Below are 21,028 nucleotides of genomic sequence, written 5' to 3' on the forward strand. Positions count from 1 at the left end.
GGTGATCAGGGTTATCAACGTTGTGCATATAAATCAAATTGTAAAACAAATGCAAATGCAAAGCATCTAGCATTTTATGCAGTGGCGTTATTTGGACCGCACATGCAGGGTATACATATGCGTATTTAAAATCCAATATTGTAGTAATTTGGTCCATGTTTATAAATTAATTGGCCTGTATAATTGATAGTGGCTTGCACTTAAGTGGCCTGCTATATATATGCCATGCGTAATATTAAAAAAAAAAATTGAAATGACGCCACTGATTTTATGCAGTTCTAAATGTCATCAAAGTTTACCATGTTTAAATAAATAATAAAAATAATGTTATCTAATAAATAGAAATAAAGTTAATATCGCATCCAATGTAGTTTAATATTTAATTGTTAACTTGTATTAATTAATTTTATTAAAATAAAATATTATATATTATGAATGTATTAATAATATTTTACATTAGCCATAACACGATGGCTTAAGTTACTTTAGCCGGGTAATGTATACATAGCCCACTTCCTAACAGTTTTTATTGACGGCTGAAATCCGAAATTGGATAATATGCACATTAGCTTGATTCGGACGATATATATATATATATCAATACGACGATTGTGACGTATTGATTTCATAATAGCGAATGATCTACGAACGACAACGTTTCCGTCCACCACTGCGTGTCACGACATTACCACGATTACCGTGCGCTACAGATAGCAGAGCGATTATAGTTTCAAGTTTGTCACGGCGCACTCGCTCCGAGCCGCTTATATAAATCCGTCCGACGGCGTTCGGTCTGAACAAATCGCTGTCATGTCGCCTGCCTATCGTCGTCGTGCCCTCGTCGTCCTCGTTCTCTACACCGCAGAGGCGTTAACCGCCGCGTCGCCGTCGCCCGGCTTTCGTGCGGCCAACATACTGGCCGTGGAAACGGTGCCGGGCCGGAGCCACTGGAATTTTATGAGCGCCGTGCTCCGGGCACTGACCGACCGCGGCCACTCGGTGGTGGCGTTCACGTCTTACCCGACGCAGACGTCGCGGTTCGGGCACGGCAATTACACGGAGGTGGACACGTCCGGCGTGTTGCTGCAGCACGCCGGCGAATGTGCGTCCCGCGTGCTGTCCGACTACAGCCGGCTGTCGTACATCGTGCCGTCCGTGGTCCGGTGGAGCAGGGAATTTTGCGACGCGGTGTACGACATGGAACAGATCCGGGCGCTCATGGTCAACGGCACCGACACGGCGGCACGGTTCGACCTGCTCGTCACCGAGCCGTTGGGCTCCGAGTGTGTGGCACACCTGGCCGCCGCGGTCGGGCTGCCCATGGTGTACGTGGTGCCGACGCCCATGATCACGTACATGCAGCCGTCCATCGTCGGCCACTCTGCCAACCCGGCGTACGTGCCGCATCTGCTCTACGGCTCGGCGGTCCGGGCGTTCCGGCACAGGTTGGCCAACACGGCCGTGTACGCTTACGGCCGGCTGGTCCGGTGGTACGCCGAGCTGACGGCCAACCGCCGGCCGTACGATGTCGGCGAGCCCGCCAAACCGTCCGTCGTGTTCGTCAACAGCCACCACGTCACCGAGCCCACCATGTTGCTGCCCCGCAACGTCGTACACGTCGGCGGGATACACTTGGACCGGGCTAGTAGCGGCAAACTGCCGACCGTGAGTATACCGCACACGACCTGTTTAGATTTGATGTGACCAATTATTCGTATAGGTGCAACTATGAAGGGGGTTGTACTTACAGCGCGGGACTATAGTTCCCGTCAGAACTGTCAGCGACTTGAAACAACCCCGTGGAGTACTCCACGCACCTCGTCCACCACATGTCGTTAGATATCGTTTAAATTCTAAACGGATCGAAAAATGTTCGTTGCTGCAGTTTTATAACGATGTGTGTGTTGTTTCATATTTTTTTTCTTTTTTTAAACCACATTATTATGAGTGAATAATGAGACGATCATAGAAGTGGTTAAAAATCAAAATTTTTTAATCGAACACTAATTAAAAACGGGTGATGTTTAAATTCCACTCGATCAGACCATTCCATATTAAACCTTCTGATAGTACCTACATTGATTTTAGTTGAAAGTTACATTTTATTTTTATTATCTACCTGCAAAAACTATTGCAGCTTAACAATCATACTTTAACTTGAAAATTGCTTATACGTGTCAATCGATTACAATGACGTTATTTCACGACGCAATTAATTAAGAAATAAATGTAAATACATATTTTCATATTATTGTTTTTAAATTGTATCTACATATATGTATAATAATTATAAAAATCAAAAACTAAGAAATTTAAAAAAAAAATTTCGTCGACTGATATATTGATGTTCATTAATAAATGGATTGTAATGTATGATTTATCGGAACTATTGCAATGCAAACCATTTCGGCGTAGAATGCAATTTTACAATAACAAGACCTCGGTTTTTTCTTTTCTATTTCGCCTTGTTCTAATTAATAATAAATATTTATTTAGCCTTAACAAAAGAAACTATTTCATAACCCCAATTTTTTTTTTGGGGGGGGGAGGATCTAAATCTTAGCCATGAGGTGGTAAGTACAATAGTGATTATAGCTCTACCCCTATAGTTGCGCCATAGGTGACTTTATTTTTCCCGTTTTAAACTGAACTATCCTTTTTTTAGGCATCGTTCTCGCTTGTCCCGACAAATTTCAAATAGGATAATACTTTTTGTTACGTTTTAATATTGTTATATCTGCATATAATCAGGTATATCGTAAATGTATGTGTTAACATATAAAAACTGTACACAAAGCGAATAAAAAACAATAATTTTGAAGTTATATACTAAATTATTGAAACAAAAGTTAATATAAGCAACAATTTTCACACAAAGAACTGTCGAGTGACGACGAACAATAATATTTTCAGCCATAAATCTAAGATAATAATATTATGGCGTACTTTGCAGTATAATATAAAAAATATGAATCCGCACGTCCGTGTTACCCTTCGTCACCCTTTCCAACAACTCACCTCATCTATCAGACATTATCTCCAAAATATTTTTTCTAAAATTTTAATCCACACTAGATACTTCGTATTACTTAGATTACAAACTTATAACAAAAATACATACTAATACGGTAATACTTATAATGTTATAGAGCACTCGAATAATATTATTAACTTTTTAAAATGAAAAATTTTGAGTACCCTTATATATTATATAACATTTGTACTTAATAATTTATTGTAAAATAATAATAACCTTTAGTTTGAACATTCAAGTATGTACTTACACATTCGCTATTGTTTTAACCCTTTCAGACCCGACTTTTTGAAAATTAAAAAAAAAATTTTTTTTTTCATCATATTTATATTTATAGTCTTAAAATTAATTTTGCGAAGTTTCGTAATATTATCATTTTTTTTTGCGAAGTTTTAAATGGGTACACTATAGTGTACCTTGGGTCTTCGTGGAGTCAATATTCATCTATAAATAAATTTTTCATTGTGTCAACTAATTATTAATCTAAATTAATCTTTTTTGATGTTAAGAAACAAATTTAGTAAAACAAATCAAATAAAATTTATTTTTAAAACCTTTGAAAAATATAAAATTAATACAGTATTCCCCTGTGCTTTTTAACAATAAAAGTTGACCCCCACTTAATAGGCTTTCCTATCATATATTGTTTGATCGATAGTTGGCCTTTGAAAGGAACCATCTGTTCATCAACACAAAGGTCCTGTTCTAAAGGTAGGCTATTACATATTTTTAACACTGCATCAAATAATGGTCTCACTTTGATAAATTTGTCTTTATTTTCTTTACTTATACTGTTGTTGTCAATTATATGAAAATTAGTTCGTAAAGCGAAAAAACGGTCTCGTGTTATATTACGTGCAATAATATTAATTTGAAAATTGTCTTCCCAATATAAACGTACTCGAGGATATTTTAAAAATATACAAATATTATAAAGCCACAGCCACTTATGTTCATAAACGTTTCCACAATACTTATGCAATGTATTTAAATAATACATACTATTATACATACATGTTATAAATCATTTATTAATTCGTTTAATCATCAATGACTTATTATTAGTTATTAATTACCTATTACATAATGTCCAATAATACACAATATTTGAAAGTTCTTTTAGACTCTTAACAAAGTGATTTTAATTCAAAAATATTTCTAGTGACTTGAAACTTTTTTTATCATTATATATTTTAAATACATAATGTAATTTTAAAATGCAACGTTTTAGTTAAAATTAATTTAACCGCTGTACTTATTACAAATATATTATGTGTATAATAAAATATACTTTCTACTTGGTAATATAGGTTGACAAACCGTTTTCGCTCAGAATCGTTTTTCGCATTCAATAATTATGAATTTTAAAAAATAAATCAAAACTACAGTAATTTACTCAATTAAATACATTATACTGTGTATAAGAGTGGCTACTTACTTAACCGCTTTTTTATTCTATACATTTCTATTATCTATTAAAACATTAAAATCAAACTAATAAATGTCTCGACAGATGAAAGAAGAAACGTTTGAGTATTAGCTTATGTCTTGTTTTCACAGGGTTAAATTATACTTGCATAATGTATATTGTAGGAATAAAAAGTTATTACAAAGGTAAGACCTACTCTTTGGTCTCAATTTTAAAATTTATTATAGACTGAAAAAAACACTTATAATTAATTTTTAATTTTTCAGAATATCAAAGAATTTATTGAAAATTCTCCACACGGTGTTATATATTTTACATTTGGATCAGTCGTAGCCATGTCAAGTTTACCAGACCATATTCAAGATACATTTAAAAATGTATTTCGACAAATTCCTCAAAGAGTTTTGTGGAAATTTGAAGGTGAAATGAAAGACAAACCGGACAACGTGATGACGGGAAACTGGTTTCCACAACGTGATGTTCTGTGTAAGTCATTACTTTCCCTCTAATATAGGTAATTTTTAAACTTATGGAGTTTTTATAATTAAACGATATGTTTGAAGATTAACTTTTACAAGCACCTAATAATTTTGTAATTATTTGATTTAAACTTTATAATGTGTACTGTTATGTAGTATTACAAGTGATAATCTGTATACTATAGTTATTATATTTAAATTATATCAGTCACAAAACGTATAATATTGCCATGTTGATAAAAATAACTATATAAGTAGGTACGTTACCCTTAACGATCAGTAATCATCGCTTATTCATTAATCACTTCTGTAATATAATGATATTATGTTATTATGTTATTATTATATCTACATTTATTTTTAATAAAATATCTAGCAATAATGTAATAAGAATTTGGTATCTATTATAGACTTTAGTGACTTGAAAGATTTTATTATAATCGATATGGTCTCTTTACACTATTTTCTATTAGTACACCCAAACGTCAAATTGTTTATAAGTCATGGTGGGATATCTGGCGTGTACGAAGCAGTGGATGCAGGTGTTCCGGTTTTGGGCTTTCCGCTTTACTACGATCAACCAAGAAACTTGCAAAGTCTAGTGGATGCGGGTATGGCGATCACAATGGAATTGTTGTCGATCACTGAACAACAATTTCTACACGGCATCAGAGAACTTTTACACAATACAAAGTATGAGAAATAAAATTACAATAGCGATGATATAAGCTCTTATAGCCAGTGCCGTACACCTTAGGAAAAGCGATCAGAGTCCGGTCACCGAGACTCGCACTTTTTACTCAGATTCAGGGATTCGTATTCCAAAAAATATAATAGTAACATTTGTTAAAAAAAAAAATTTTATGTTTCATAGAGAAATAAAGTTGGTTTACAATGTTTACGTAATACATATATTTAATATTCTAAGACCTAAGCAAATGATGTATAGGTAACTATCGTGGTCAAACATATGATAATAAGGCAAATATTGTAGAACACAATCAAGGGTTACTTAAAACTTACAAGGGTTACTATACTTTTGAAAAATCTATAAAACTTATTTTGTTCCATGCACTGCTCATAGCTTTAATTTTATTCTTTAATATGTCATATAATCAGCTGATATGACTTTTTCATTATAATTCAAAGATTACATTTTCTATTTCTTCCAAAAGATTGGCAATTCTTCTGAAATTCGTTGATTTTGAATTAATTCATATAAATAAATAAATAAGTAAACGTAGAATACATTTGTGATATCTAGCTATAACACAATTGGAGGCCTTGGTCTCGAAAATCCTAAAAAGGGCCCTGCTAAAAGTGCCTAAATATATATGTGTGTATTACGTCTTAAATATAATTGTATGCTATAATTATATGTTATACGTTTCAGAAAGTATTTAAAAAATTTTAACGGATTTTTTTTTTATTATCATTACTCTTTTACAGTTACACAAAAAATGCTGTAATCACAGCGGAGCGTTTCAAAGACCGTCCGATGATGCCTCAAGAGTTGGTTGTTTATTGGACGGAATACGTACTTCGCCACAATGGTGCACACCACTTAAAATCCGAAGCCCTAAATCTTACATGGTATCAATACATGTTATTGGATGTGATTCTTGTCTTTATCGTGTCATTCCTGGTCATAATGTACTTGATTTACAAGACGTTTAGATATTTTTATACATTTGTCGCGAATTACTTGATAAGTGTCAAAGTTAAACAACAATAGGTATAATAATATGGAATTAATTAGATACATTCTTCTGACAAAGTTAATACGCCTATTTATAACCTGCCTTAAATTACGTAGAAAATAATTGTCAAAATCAATCGTTGATCTCTGTCTCATACTCACAAACACGTTTTTATATATTGTATAAATTATGATATTAAGTAGGCGTATAGCTACATATTTTAATAGCGTATTTTGCACTGCGTGGTGTATAATGCAACTGTTTTTCGCACTTACTCATCAATCGTCATTATTATGATTTTAGTATTAAATATGTCTGAAAAAAGAACATACAGTAGATAGATAAGTACATAATATACCTGTGTAGTTAGTAAATAGATATATGACACGTATAAAATCACCCAAGTTCCCAATAAAAAAATTTTAGATACCAATATAATTTATAATTTATTAATTCGTGCTTTATCGAAATCTTTAAATTTATGGTTTTACTTAAAGTCATAAATTATTAATATTCACTTAAATTGTATTAATGTATTATATTATTAGAACAACAATATAGTCAATAATAGGTGCACCATATGATATATATGGATATAGATTATAAATATATTAGAGATTATCTTTATTGTGATTTATTACTAATAATCAAAATTAAGTTTAAGTAATCAAAGATAAAAATTATCGATTTATTGTTCATATTTATTTATTAGCTTAGATATAATCTGTGCATTATAGGATATATTTTTACTTTTTTGTATCATAATAGTACACCACCTATCTCACTATCTGTTTAAAATATACGTAAGTACCTTACTTATCTTAATAATTGTTTAATCAATTTATTTTTATAATTAATTATCTATACAGTTCTAGTGTTTATAATAGTGATTATATTATGAGATGTAATTATGAAGATTTTACTATCATTTTATACTACTGCTTTGATAATTACTATTTTTGTACTTAATTAATAATAAAATGTATTAAAAAATAATTTAACATGAGCATTTTATTTATTTTAAAATGTGTACTTTTAAAATTTATAAATATTGAGCTCATATTATAAATAATAATTATTATGCTTCATTTATATACCTTTATATATACTTATATCAAATTATAACATAAACTTAAGTTTATACTAGGTAACTAATGACTCATTAGTAACGAGTATCGCCTCTATTAGGGTGTTAACGTTTTGCAGACATTATTATTTTATTAATTATTCAAAGTTGCCGCTTCGCCTTCATGCCATGATTTTATATCGATTTTCATAAACCATTAAAAATTAAAATAATTTTTAAATTTTCTTAATATTTTGGAGGAGCTGCAGCCCCTCATCCCCCCTAGCTACGACACTATGGTCGTCTATACCAAGGTATTAATAATGGACTAACCTACACGTAATCTAGAACCTATCGGGTACAGAATAATATCGACATTTTAAATTAAATACTGATGACGTGAGGTCACCATCAGTGTGATGATAGATTTTTTACGGTTTGGTGATACACAGGGGATAATATACAATGAGACAAGTAAATAACTTTATTTTTATTAGTTACCTATCTATACTACTTAGGCACTATTGGCCTTTCGGGGCCTTAAGGGTTATAAAAATTATAATAATATCATATCAAATAGTTAAAAATTTACCAATGTACTTAACTATTTTATTAAACTTCTATTAGGTATTACATACATATTTTATATAATAACATTATTATCTTACACAGCTGCAACATATAGCATTAGCTTAAGGAAGGTGTACAAACGATTAAAATTAATTTTCATTATAGGGAGTATCAACATTGTTATTGCTTGTACTTAAACTTGCACTATCAGCGCTAGAATCATGTTTTCGTTTTTTTGTCAAAGTCGATAACTTTTATACACTAAAATAAACCATCAAAACACTCCAAAATGATTTTACACAGTTATAAACATCTTATACTGTTGTTTTTTAGAAATTGATAATAGTTACAAATGTTACAATGTTAAGATGATGAAATTAAAAATTTCGTTTACTTAATGGATTTGTTTCCACTGATTTTTAAGTTTTGGTGGAACACTTACTCCAAGTTCGCAGAACACTGGTTAAGAACCACTACTTTATGTCCTACTTTTCAATTTATTTAATTTTAAATTGATCCATTTTATGAACTTATTATTTCTTAAATGTTATTAAATTTATTATTTATTCATACCGATCAGTGTTCTGATATCCAGTAAAATAAGTAAAATTGATAATACCAGTTGAAGCATGTATAAACCAGAGACTCAAATGCTGCAAGACATCCATAGTGATAGTGCCATAGTAGTCATAGTACCTATCACTTAAATAGATTATAATTGGATAGAAGAATATATAACATTTGATAGATTCACCTTACAACAACTAAAACTAAAAAATTACCAGTTTCTGACTACGAATAGTTAATAATATAATTGATTTATAAATACCTTGTAGATAGTGTACAAATTGATTTGGTTTTTATTTTACTTAAATAAAATAAAACAATTTAAGATATTGATTTAAAAATAGTAAACAATTGACAAAACATAAATTATTTATTAGACGACATCTTTGTACGTTTTCGCATAACAGCTTTTTTCTTTTGTTGATCTCTTTTATATTTGGCCCTTACTTCTGTTTGGATGTCTTTTTTATGTTTCCTAACTCTCACTCTCATGTCTTTTCTATCTTTTCGTTTCTTCTCCTTGTAAGTGGTACGAATCATCTTCATTAAAGAAGCAACCTGTTCTTCATGACCATCTCTAACCACAGCTACACGTTGTTTTTTCAAGTCTAATTTAGCGGTTGCCAATGTCTTGGGTTTGTCTACATATGGTAACTGAGCTTGCAAATTCTTAGACAATTTGAGAGGCTTGAAATGTTTCATACTTCTATGTATTGGCTATAAAAAATGTAGAATAATAGTTTTACAATTAATCATATTCATAAAAACTGTTAGAATTAAGAAATTAAGAAAAATACTTACAGTATACATAGAATCATTTTGAGGGAGTGCTTTAATGCCTTGTTCTCTTTTTAATTGTCCTGTAGTCTTCATACCACGCCAAGAATTTTTTTCATTCAAAGGTAACAGCAATGATGTAACTGGATTATAAAGTTTTGGAACTTCAACGTTGTACCACGTACGACAAAACACGATATCTGGTAATGTAAAAAAAAAATATATGATCAGTATATACAACATAACAAACTGTAATAATCAACAATCAATAAATACCACTAATTTTAATTTTATCTTCAAAAGTTGCTCTGAATGAACCTTCTGGTTTTGGGCAAGCTTTTTTAATCTGACCTCGAACACCGGAAACAGTCTTAATGCGAGCTCCTTCAAATTTAGTTACCTCCAGAGTAGAATTAAACATATCTTTAATAAATGCTGTACGTTTGTAAATTTTTAGAGGAGTGCCAGTCAATTTCAACTTTTTAGTAACTTGAGTAGATTGGTCTGTATCTACAACCGTTCCGGTAGCTGTTATCCTGAAACCAGTCTTTAAACAAACATATAATAGAAAAAAAATTAAACATCTTATAACATTTTTTTTTACAAACCTGTTTGGTTGAAACATCTTGTACAGCTAAAAATCCAGTACCATGTTTGGTCATTGGACCCCAAAAGTGGGCCATACACATGACGTGTTCAGGTGTGTACTTAAGCATCCTTAAATGTTTAAATATATGTAAATATAAATTATACATAAATAAGAAATAATAATTATAGATACAAAAGTAATAAGTTCACTATTTAACTACCTATGTCTCATATTATCTTCTTGTTTGGAAAATATTGGTAACGTCTGAAATCTTCTCCAACCCATTGATATAATAATAGGATCTCGGTTTTTGAGTATTTTATTGTACCATCTATGTTTCTTAATTCGTACCTATTTATCAAAACAATCCATTAATAAATAACTACGAAATATTGTTAAGTTTAATATTTTAATAATTACTTTCAGAAATCCAATATTTTCTTCTCCACTTTGTAATCCTCCAACAATCAATGGGTAAGATGGATCAAAATTGCTTACTAATTCGCATGGCATTGCATCTAACTCTACCCGAACATACATTCCAGCTCTATATCCTTCTAGTTGTACACGGATTTCATCATCCATACCTTCAAACTGGCTCTTGTTGAGTTGTGCTTGTTTAGAAGCTTCTTCTTTTAATTCATCATAATATGTACTTGGACCTCCTTCTTTATCATCATAGTTTTCATCAAACTGCTCTTTTAATTTTTTCTTTTTTTCAATTAATTCATCTTCAGTTAATGGTTTATTGGGTTTTTCAATAACGCTATCGTTATCAGAATCAATATCTTGGCCCTTCACTTTTTCTCCAGTTTCCAAATCTTCAAAATCACCATACAGTTCTTCATCATCATTTTCAAGGAGTGCAGTAGCATCTTCATTACGATTCCATTTACCAGTTACAAACATGTCTTTTATAGTACCACAAACCTAACAAACATATAAGATAATTTTAATCAATAAATATAAACAAAAAAAAATCATTCATAATAGTTATTTGAAGATTTATTATTTTAGGTATTAAAAAACTAAACACTAATTGTTACATTGAAATTAATAAAACAAATATGGAAATAATTTGAATCTGAATGAATGGAAAAACATATAATGATGGTAATAATATGATCTCACTAAGAGTATTCTATACGTATAACTTAATTTAAATATTTTTAGTAATTACCTCTGATGAACTCCAGTCATGATGATGATCAACATTAAATTTTGATATGTCTTCTAAATTCATGTCATCTTTTTCTCTTTGTTTTTTAATGTTTTTCATTGAAGATACTCTAAATAGACCCCCTAATTCATCTTCATCATCATTTAACTCGTTATCATTTTTTTGTTTATTAACTTCATCACCTATTTAAATAAAATAATTTATAATTTAAAAATGGGTTTTCAAAATTTCAATTTGAATAATCTTAATATTTTAAATGCAAAAAAATTTATGTTTTAATGACATTTATTAGTCATCACTGGGACAAAGGACTTGTAGCTCTAAAAAAGCACTAAATATGCAAGCACTTAAAACCCTATTATATGAACTAAAAATTTTTTTTTCAATTACATTTAAAAGTATTAATAAAATAAATAGTATTTAAAATAAGTCAAAACAATTTCCTAATTTAAATATATTATAGATTGACAACCTAATCACCATAAATATTTATCTATCTTTATAATAATAAAATTAATTACCAAAAACTAATATTATAGCCTTATCAGTAATCTTCAAGCGCTTTTGGAAAAAGCATATGAAAGTGGACAATCAAAAACTATATAAAACAAAAATTAAAAATTAATACATTTTTATCCAAATTTATTGACTGTGTTGTTTGAAATAAAAGTCAATGTGAAAAAAATTGATTTAAGATAAATATGTCTTAAAATGTATTAAATGGAATATAAAAGTGTAAAATATGCCCTAAAAACAAAAATAACTCAAAATATGCATTTATATGCAAAATAAAATTTCAAAACTAGCTTTGTAGAAGCATGAAACATATTTGTTTAGTACTCTACTACTTTTATGACTGTGCAAAACAAATATGCAAATACTACAAGTCCTCTGACATAGACTCATCACACATAAACTTATTAAATTGCATTACATTAATTTAATATTAATTATATTAACTAAATTTACTTAAAAAATTATTTACCATAAACTAATTTCCATAGATTAGCAACTGAATTTTGTCGCTCATAATATGCATTAGCTGCTTTTTGTGCCAAATTTTTCTTCCAATTTAATGATGAATCTTCTCCATTTGTTTCTTGTAAGTTTTTATGAGATAATTTGTCAACTGAACTATTTTTTTTATCTTTATCATCTACATCATTTTCATCACTTACTGTAATATTAATATTATCCTCTTCATTATTATCACATTCATCACTATCACTTTCACTATCATCTTCAGCATCAGAATCTTCATCATACTCAATATCACCATCAGAATAATTTTGTTCTTCTTCATTTTCTTGTTCATTCCAGTTACCAATTTTTGATTCTTTGTTAATTTTGTCTAATTTTGCCAATTCATTGGCAATTTTTTTTCTGATTTCACTTTCTTTCCCAAATGATTGTCCATAAAAACGTGACTTTTCAGCTTTATTTTTTTTGTTTTCGGTTTCATCTTCAGAGTCTGACCATTCTGAATCAGAATCGTTGTTTTCTTCACTCACTGGATTAATATCTTCAATAGAAGAATCATCATCATCATCGTTGTCATCATCTTGAGTATCGGATTCATCAAGATCAGAAAATTTCATATCATCAGAACGAAACATGACTTTACGTCGATTTCGACCATCATTAGGATCTGTTACATTAGTTACAGACAATTCTTCTTCCATATCATTATCATTGCTAGAAATAAAATTTTATTATACTTAATTCTAATATTTAAAATGAGATATGTATTATATAAGATATTTAATACTGAACAAACTTTTCTACAAAATCAGTTGAAATAATTGGCTTGGTATTAGAAAAAATTTGAACTTCACTACGATCAATTTTTTGATCTAAAGTATCTTGAGTTTCCACTATATTGTTCACTAATTCTCGACCAGGGGTATCATCTTGTGTATTATTCATAATCTAAACAAAATATACATTTTATATTATTATTACTTATATTAATCAATAGTGTAAACACATTTTAACACATTGCTTATAGAACAGTTTTATACATACAAAGTACATAACCAAGTGTGGACAAATAATAAATTTTTTTTTAAGACCCACATTTATATTTATAATAATTTTAGATCAGACACTTTTAAATACTAATTTGTGCCATGATCAGTAATTAAAGTGGTGGGATTGAGGATACGGAGAGATGCCTATATACTTTTTTAAACTTACACTTCTCATCCCTCAATTATTTTGTCTAGAATAACACATCCCTCTTAAGATTTATTTTTTAAACCGAAATATATATTAACATTTTTAAAATTATTTCATTTAAAATTTAAACTATAGTATTATTTTACAGTCATTATATTTTTTATCTAAGAGAGCACATTTAATTTTTATGATGAAAATAATTATTTTATAGCATATTTTAGCTTGGCTATAATAACTGATAAGTAGATGTGTACAGTACATAATGTATGAGTCAATCAATTCCTAAATTTATAAAAAATATATATATATTAAATAAAGTAAAAAAAATTTTATGATGAAATAAGGAAATCTGAATTTTTAGGTATCCTTCTACTTCTTTTTAGTCATTTCAACCATTTGCCATGATAAGAATGTAGGTTCAATAAAATAAAAATAACTATTTAGTTCCAAATTCACATACTATAGTATAAGTTATATAGGTTTAAAAATAACAGAACCATTTTCATGTTACTAAACTAAAAATTAAAAATTTGAGCATTCATAAATAAATATATTCAAACCCTAAATAACTTAATAAAACCACAATGAAAAAATATAATGTATTGACACAAATTCCCATCATTTGTATATATGAATTAAATATGAATTAAGTGAAAATTACATACTTTACTATGAGAATGACTTCCACCAAGTTCAACATATACAGCATCTTTATCATATACAATTCCACCAACTCCAGAAAATGGTGCGTAAACAAGACGCTCTTTGTCAACTAAACTTCTCTTTTTTAATTTTTCAGGCAAAGGGCAAGGATCAGGAAGATAACACATATCATATATAGGAGAATCTCCACAACCTAGTAAAAAAGAATTACATAAATTATTTATACATTAATTAAATATATATAAATGTTTATTTAAGATTATTATAAAATTAATCATTAATTATTATACACCAAATTATAATAATAATTATAATATTTTATTACCTGGTATATGGACACTACTCTGTTTATTCATTGGAATACCTCGAACAAATCCATATAAACTAACTCGACGATCACATTTTACATTCTGCCTAATTAATTCTGGTGATGTAAGATCTTCCATACGATCCACTAAAGTTAATAAAACATATAATTAACATCAAAAAGAGAAATTTACAGAACTTTAAGGATATAAGAACATTGATGAACATTTATGAATGGCTTCATTTATTTACTAAATCATCAATCCCTGAGGAACCCCTTCCCCCGTAAATACGTTAAGTATTATAATGTAATGATTAAGTAAGTAAATAACCAATTAAAATTATTTTGAAACTACATAATAACTTACCTAGAACATACGAATGAGAAGTTTGCCAAGTTAAAGGTCTAAATTTCATAACTGAAATGAATCTTCCTAAATTTTTAACTTCATTGCGAACATACTCTCCTCTATGAACACCAGACAAATAAAATAATTTTGCACCAGCATAAACTTCAGTCCAAAATCGATGTTTGAGTAATTTCTTTGTACGTTTAAGAGTTTTGTTATTTTTTAGCATATCAAGATGAGATAAAACACCCATTACTTTAGGCATTCCATGTACCTATATAAGATAATAAAAATTAATACTGTAGATTATAGAATAAACAAATATTAAATATTACCTGACAAATATTAAGAAACTCAAATATTTCCATTTCAAATCCAAATGATGCATCAATCATGAGGAGAACAAGATCAGCTACTTTGGCCAAATCAATCATGCTATTTATGTCATTATTACATTCAATTAGTGTAATACGTCTTCTTTTACCAGATACTATAGTAACTGGACCATTAATGGTAGTAAGAGGTTGTCTAGTAAAATTTTTTATAATGCCATTAATTAATGTTGTTTTGCCAACTTTTGGAGGTCCAACAACTGCAACAATAATTGGCGGAGGTTCCAAAGGTGTACGATCAACAAGAGGTATATGTTGTTTTTTGGTATCCAAATCTTGAGCCCTAATTTAATACATATAAAAGAATTCATAGTCTTAGAATTAGAATTCTCGGTACTGAAAACATCCTGTTTAACCCACCTTCTGAATCGTCTTTGAGCATTAACAACAGAGTTGATAGCAAATGCTTTGGGATTCCTTTTTCTGGCAGAAGCTTCATCTTGATCTAACTTTTTCTTTAAGACTTTTTTCTCAGCTTTCCTGCCTGTACAAGCGAAAAACATAAAAATTGAACTTAACTATTTACTATGATGACTGATCGAACATTTTTTTATTCAATTTACTTAGTGTATAGTGTGCAATCGCCTTAAAAACATAATCATAGGTTTAAAATATTACCAGAATGTCTTTTTCTGTGTTCTTTTTTCTTGTCATCGAATTCCTCGGCCATTGTTAATCACGGTGCGAAACAAAAATGACACCGGAAAACCGTGTGACCGGCGAAAATCGAAATTAGACAAATAAGACAAAAATAATTCCACGAGTCAGCGTTAAACGTAATAATAACAATTTTGAAAACACGTTTTTATGTTTTGGTGTGATTAGAATTATCAGTTATCAACAACCACACGAGGGATCGCACTGATAACAGCGATCGAACATTTATGAAAAACAATTTATTATTCCTACACCTAGATGGCGCTGATGTTTTAATAAATCACATCAAATAAATTGTGCAAAAAATCACGGTAATGTTGAGTAATGTTGTTAGAACACAACGCATAGACTATAGACATTATATGATTGAGCATTTGAGCATCATTTTTATATGCTGTGAAATATAGCTAGAAACGATTTTATATGAACATATAATTCAAAAGTTACAATTAAAAAAAAAAAACGAAAAAAATGTTGATATATATAAAAAAAATAATAATATGCTTAGGATATTTAAGAAAATAACACAATAATATCTGTGGACTCACGGTTCGTGAATATTTAATAATTTTCGCAACTAAAACCTAACCTAATCCAATCTTTTTTTATACTTGGTGTTATCTTTTAAGAACATTTTAGAAAACACTAAATCATTGATATTTAGTAGGTATATAATAAGTTCTTTCATAACAAAAAAATTACAAATAAAGTTCATTCTAATATATTTTATAAAAAAATCTTGAATCTCTAAAATAATTATAACCCTGTTAAAACGTGATCGTGTGAACTCGTGCATGCTCTTAATTTCTCCATTGGTGTGTGTAGCGCTCATAAATTTCATAAGAAAAAACTCACCTAAACCTAGTCGTCCTGTTTAGACGTTCCAGTATCAACAAAGTTATTGGTGATTTACTCTACCAATCTACCCAAAAATAATAATTATTTTTTTAATTGATAATTTTGTATTTAGTACCGGTTATCCACTCACTAAATTTTACTTTTAATTTCAAAGAAATTGGGTTTTTCATAAATCCCAATAGGTATCTACTTCCAATTCGAATCTGCGAAAAAGATACTTATATTACAGAATATAATATATACACAGTACACAAATTTACGTAGGATATTTCTACTCTTTTATTGAAGGTTGGGCTTAGGGGACTTGCCGAATTGGTCCTTACAAATTTCTGCCAAATCCCGCCTCCTCCAAAATTAATATTTTATTTTATTTATTCTTTTTAATTGTTTCAATACACTTAGGTAATATTATTATAATATTATTAATTTTACAGGTATATAAAGTAGGAATAATTATATTATTTCAAAAGTTAGTTCTTAGTATACAGTATACTAACGTCTATAACACTATACTAACATTACTAAGTAATAAGTGTCTTGTCCAATGAATAATACTACAAAAAATAATAGATTTGTGAATTCACCGATTTGATTGCTAAGCTTGATTTTGAACGACAATGTGTGATCTGAATAGACTTACATATTACATAATACCATTGATTCTATAAACAATCAATCATAATAAGCAGGAAATCAAACTTGTATAAAATTGATTATATGTAATAAATTTAATTAAAATAGTAATTATAATATATTACTTAGGTTAGTCTAAAGTAAAAAAAAAATATTTCAACAATACTTACTATACCTACACATCGGTCATCGAGTTATTTTGATCACTAAACAGCTGTTATTTTTTAAACTATAATAAGGTACCTATTGGTTTCCAAATATTTATTCAAAAATAAATATTCGTAATCATTGTAATCAGCATCAAAAGTAGTTTGTTCCAAATAATTCTAATTTCTAATGCAAAACCATTTTTTTATTTGATATTAAATATTTTTATGTATATACCTATATATTATATCTAATACAACATTATTTAAATTGTAAAGTTAAAACTAATAAGTATATAAATGAAATTATATTTAAACATTTTAAACTTTAATATTTAAAAATGTATGACTATATAGACTTGATTATGTAAGTATCCACAATATAATTACTACCTTTTTATGTTTAGAATGTATATTTTAATTTATTTACCAGCTATTATAGTTTATAAAATTATATTCAATTAAAATTATTTAAAAAAAATCTTACTCTACATTATCGGGTTTACTGTTAGGGTTACAATTCAATTTCACACCAAATCATATGTTTTAATACTATGTATGATTTATGTACATTATAAAATAATATATTATATATTACATATTTTCTGTTATTTTCATATTTCAAAATGTTCCATAACCACAACAAATTATTATCGTTGGATTGGTTAAAAATTTTTTTTCTCTAAAATTTTATTCTGTATATATATATAAATAGATTAATATATTTATATATTGTAAATGATATTATAGACTATAGTTAATACTATATTTATATTTATATCAAATTAAACTAGGTTTTTATACCACATTTAATTTATTTTTATAATTTTATTTTATCGTAATTTGGTGTAAACTACACCAATTTTCCCCAATTATAAATATAAAATAAATTGAATATGGTTTTTTTGTTTTTTTATTCTTTTCGTAATTTATTTTGATATCACTTATTAAGAAAATATTATCTTTTTTAGGTAGGTACCTACTATTGCTTTTTACCGAGACAACGGTAATATTATAATTATTAATCGTGTTGCAGCGACTGTTTAGGTATGTAATTTAAAATTAATTTATCAAATTAATTACTTTGTAGTTTACCATTTTAAATAAATAATTTCAGTAAAAAATTAAAAATCAATAATAACTATAGCCTATAAGTAATATTTTATTTAAAAGTAAATTTTTCGTCTTCACAATTATATTAAAATTTAGTGTTAAATAATAGCATTAATTATAAATACTATTATACTAGTATTTATAATCAATGATATTAGGAACAATAAAAACAAAATATAATAATTAATAGGTTACTTGTAACAATTAACTTAAATTTAAAGTGAAGAAATAAAAAAAAAAAACATTTGTATAGTTTAAATTTAAATGTACACTCATTACATGTTGTAGATGTATAGTAATATATAATTAATATCAAAAATAATTTCGCAATAACATTGAGGAAACGAATGAATTTAAACGATTTGTAAACACAACAAATACCCTTGAACCATGGCATAGACCGATTTATATCTTACAAGAGCGAACATCCTAGGCCCTGAAATTAAGCGTCCAATGGGTAACTATGACAACGTGCATTCACGTGTATTCGTCCTTTGGACGAGATACGATACCTGTTATACAGAGTGGTTGATTTAATTAAGTTAAGTTTTTATTGATCAAATATAAACAATATAATGATTGTTGTATTGAATCATTAATAATAACGAATTGGAAATTTATCTGATATTGCATTCAAAATATTAAATAATATAAATATTATTATATTATAATATATTTAATATTTAAATATATTTTTAAACTTACTATATAATTTATTTAGTGGGTAGTAAAAATATTTTAAATATCTAAGTATTTATTTTATTTCATTATACTTTATCAACTTAAAATTATAATGACAAATAGTAAGTAGAAACATTTTCATGTATATAGTTATCTTATTTTCTTATCCATATAATTTTATCTATAAATACAATTTTATATTGTCTCGCATTTGCTATGTAAATAATTATTGATATTTCAGAAATTAAATGTAATAGCAAGTATAAATCATATTTTGACTGTGGAATATATCATAATAATATCATAATATATCAATAAAATTATAGTATTATGTAGTACCTACAAAATAGCCACTATTTACCACTTATTATCCAAGATTTTACATACCTACTAGCCAGGGACGTACACAGGGGGGTGTTTTGGGTGTTCAAACACCCCCCCCCCCCGAAATACTTGGGTTTTTGCATGGTTATTTACTTATTAAATTTTAATGTTAATTTTTTTATATCAATGTTTGAATTTTAAAAAAGTATTTTAAGTATACCTAATTTTCATACATTGTTTGTATATTAAAAAATTTAAAAAAGTTCTACTTTTCAATAACTGATTTTCAAAAACACCCCCCAAAACTTTTTTCTGCGTACGTCTCTGCTACTGGCTACTTGGTATAAATCTATTGTTGCAGGATGGACATTATAGTATGTTGTATTCACTGCCGGATTAATGTATAGGCCAAGCAGGCCCGGGCCTAAGGGCGCATAAATTTTAAATCACATAAAGGGCGCTGTCTATCGTCTATGACGTCCAGTACAAGTGGCAAAAACACGAAATTGACGTTCCTTTGTAATAGTTCTGACTAGAGTAAATAGTAATAACATATTAAATATAAGTATGTAGTAATAGTATTTTCAATATTATGCCATTCTTAGAATAACTACAGTATGTATTTATAAAAATAAACATATCATGAGATAGCAAATCAAGGAAATAATAAATTTACCATTACTTTAATTGATATTTAATATTACAATTTAGTTACAATAAATTGTAATTTATAATTATAACATAAACAGGCAGCACATTATATCTGCTCCACAAATCACTATTCCCCCCAAAAATGTGGGTAATTATCAACAATTATATTATTGAAGACAGATTTATGTTAATCAAAATCCATCCAAGTTATTCATTATTTAATTTTAATTGATATGTTATATTTTTATGGCTTTGCAAGCACAGTGCATCGTATTTTCGTACAGGAATATGAATATTATGAGCCTTAAAATTCTAAACATCTAATTACAATTATTGTTTTTCTGAATTTTATACAATTTTTAATTTAACTAAATCATGGTAATATAAAATAAATTTTGTAAACAAGTTGTATAAGAAGATTTTTATAAGTATATTAGGGCAAAATATCCTTATTACTTGTTAATAAACAAAAATGTTTTTTAAGGGCGTTATGTTATACGGGTCTAGGGGCGCCAAATCTCTTAATCCGGTACTGGTTGTATTAATAACAAAGATGATAATAATGAAAATTAAATTAAAAAATAATAATTAATTTAAATATATATGATAATTGATAACAAATTTTATATTACATATAGACGATAGATATTATAATTTTTGGATTGGCGTTTATGAAATAATTTAT

General features: G+C 28.3%; 2 protein-coding genes across 2 annotated transcripts; one reads left to right on the forward strand and one right to left on the reverse strand.

Annotated features, from left to right (window-relative positions):
- Nucleotides 1–810: 810 nt before the first annotated feature.
- On the forward strand, nucleotides 811–7,189 carry LOC113554868 (UDP-glucuronosyltransferase 2B2-like). Its single transcript, XM_026958943.1, has 4 exons — nucleotides 811–1,665; nucleotides 4,730–4,949; nucleotides 5,416–5,635; nucleotides 6,392–7,189. Exons 1-4 carry the CDS (start codon nucleotides 811–813, stop codon nucleotides 6,675–6,677), a joined length of 1,581 nt encoding a protein of 526 aa, XP_026814744.1. The 3' UTR covers nucleotides 6,678–7,189.
- Nucleotides 7,190–9,113: 1,924 nt separating this feature from the next.
- On the reverse strand, nucleotides 9,114–15,950 carry LOC113554243 (ribosome biogenesis protein BMS1 homolog). The gene is made up of 15 exons (XM_026957995.1): nucleotides 15,899–15,950; nucleotides 15,641–15,764; nucleotides 15,224–15,563; nucleotides 14,907–15,162; nucleotides 14,558–14,686; nucleotides 14,235–14,425; nucleotides 13,169–13,320; nucleotides 12,377–13,086; nucleotides 11,392–11,573; nucleotides 10,632–11,141; nucleotides 10,432–10,562; nucleotides 10,231–10,339; nucleotides 9,899–10,169; nucleotides 9,647–9,822; nucleotides 9,114–9,562 (listed from the first exon to the last, which is right to left on the reverse strand). Exons 1-15 carry the CDS (start codon nucleotides 15,948–15,950, stop codon nucleotides 9,212–9,214), a joined length of 3,684 nt encoding a protein of 1,227 aa, XP_026813796.1. The 3' UTR covers nucleotides 9,114–9,211.
- Between the last annotated feature and the right edge of the window lie 5,078 nt (nucleotides 15,951–21,028).

This window comes from Rhopalosiphum maidis, chromosome 2 (assembly GCF_003676215.2).
Source record: "Rhopalosiphum maidis isolate BTI-1 chromosome 2, ASM367621v3, whole genome shotgun sequence".
Lineage (NCBI taxonomy): Eukaryota > Metazoa > Arthropoda > Insecta > Hemiptera > Aphididae > Rhopalosiphum > Rhopalosiphum maidis.

Bases quoted from the DNA above. Each gene is read 5' to 3' on its own strand.
- LOC113554243 (XM_026957995.1), bottom strand. From the start codon at position 15,950: ATGGCCGAGGAATTCGATGACAAGAAAAAAGAACACAGAAAAAGACAT. The intron at 14,426-14,557 runs GTAATAAAATAT...CTTTTTTACTAG, and splicing joins GAGTAGTGTCCATATACCAG to GTTGTGGAGATTCTCCTATA. The intron at 9,563-9,646 runs GTAAGTATTTTT...CATTTTTTATAG, and splicing joins AAAATGATTCTATGTATACT to CCAATACATAGAAGTATGAA.
- LOC113554868 (XM_026958943.1), top strand. From the start codon at position 811: ATGTCGCCTGCCTATCGTCGTCGTGCCCTCGTCGTCCTCGTTCTCTAC. The intron at 4,950-5,415 runs GTAAGTCATTAC...ATTTTCTATTAG, and splicing joins TCCACAACGTGATGTTCTGT to TACACCCAAACGTCAAATTG. The intron at 5,636-6,391 runs GTATGAGAAATA...ACTCTTTTACAG, and splicing joins GAACTTTTACACAATACAAA to TTACACAAAAAATGCTGTAA.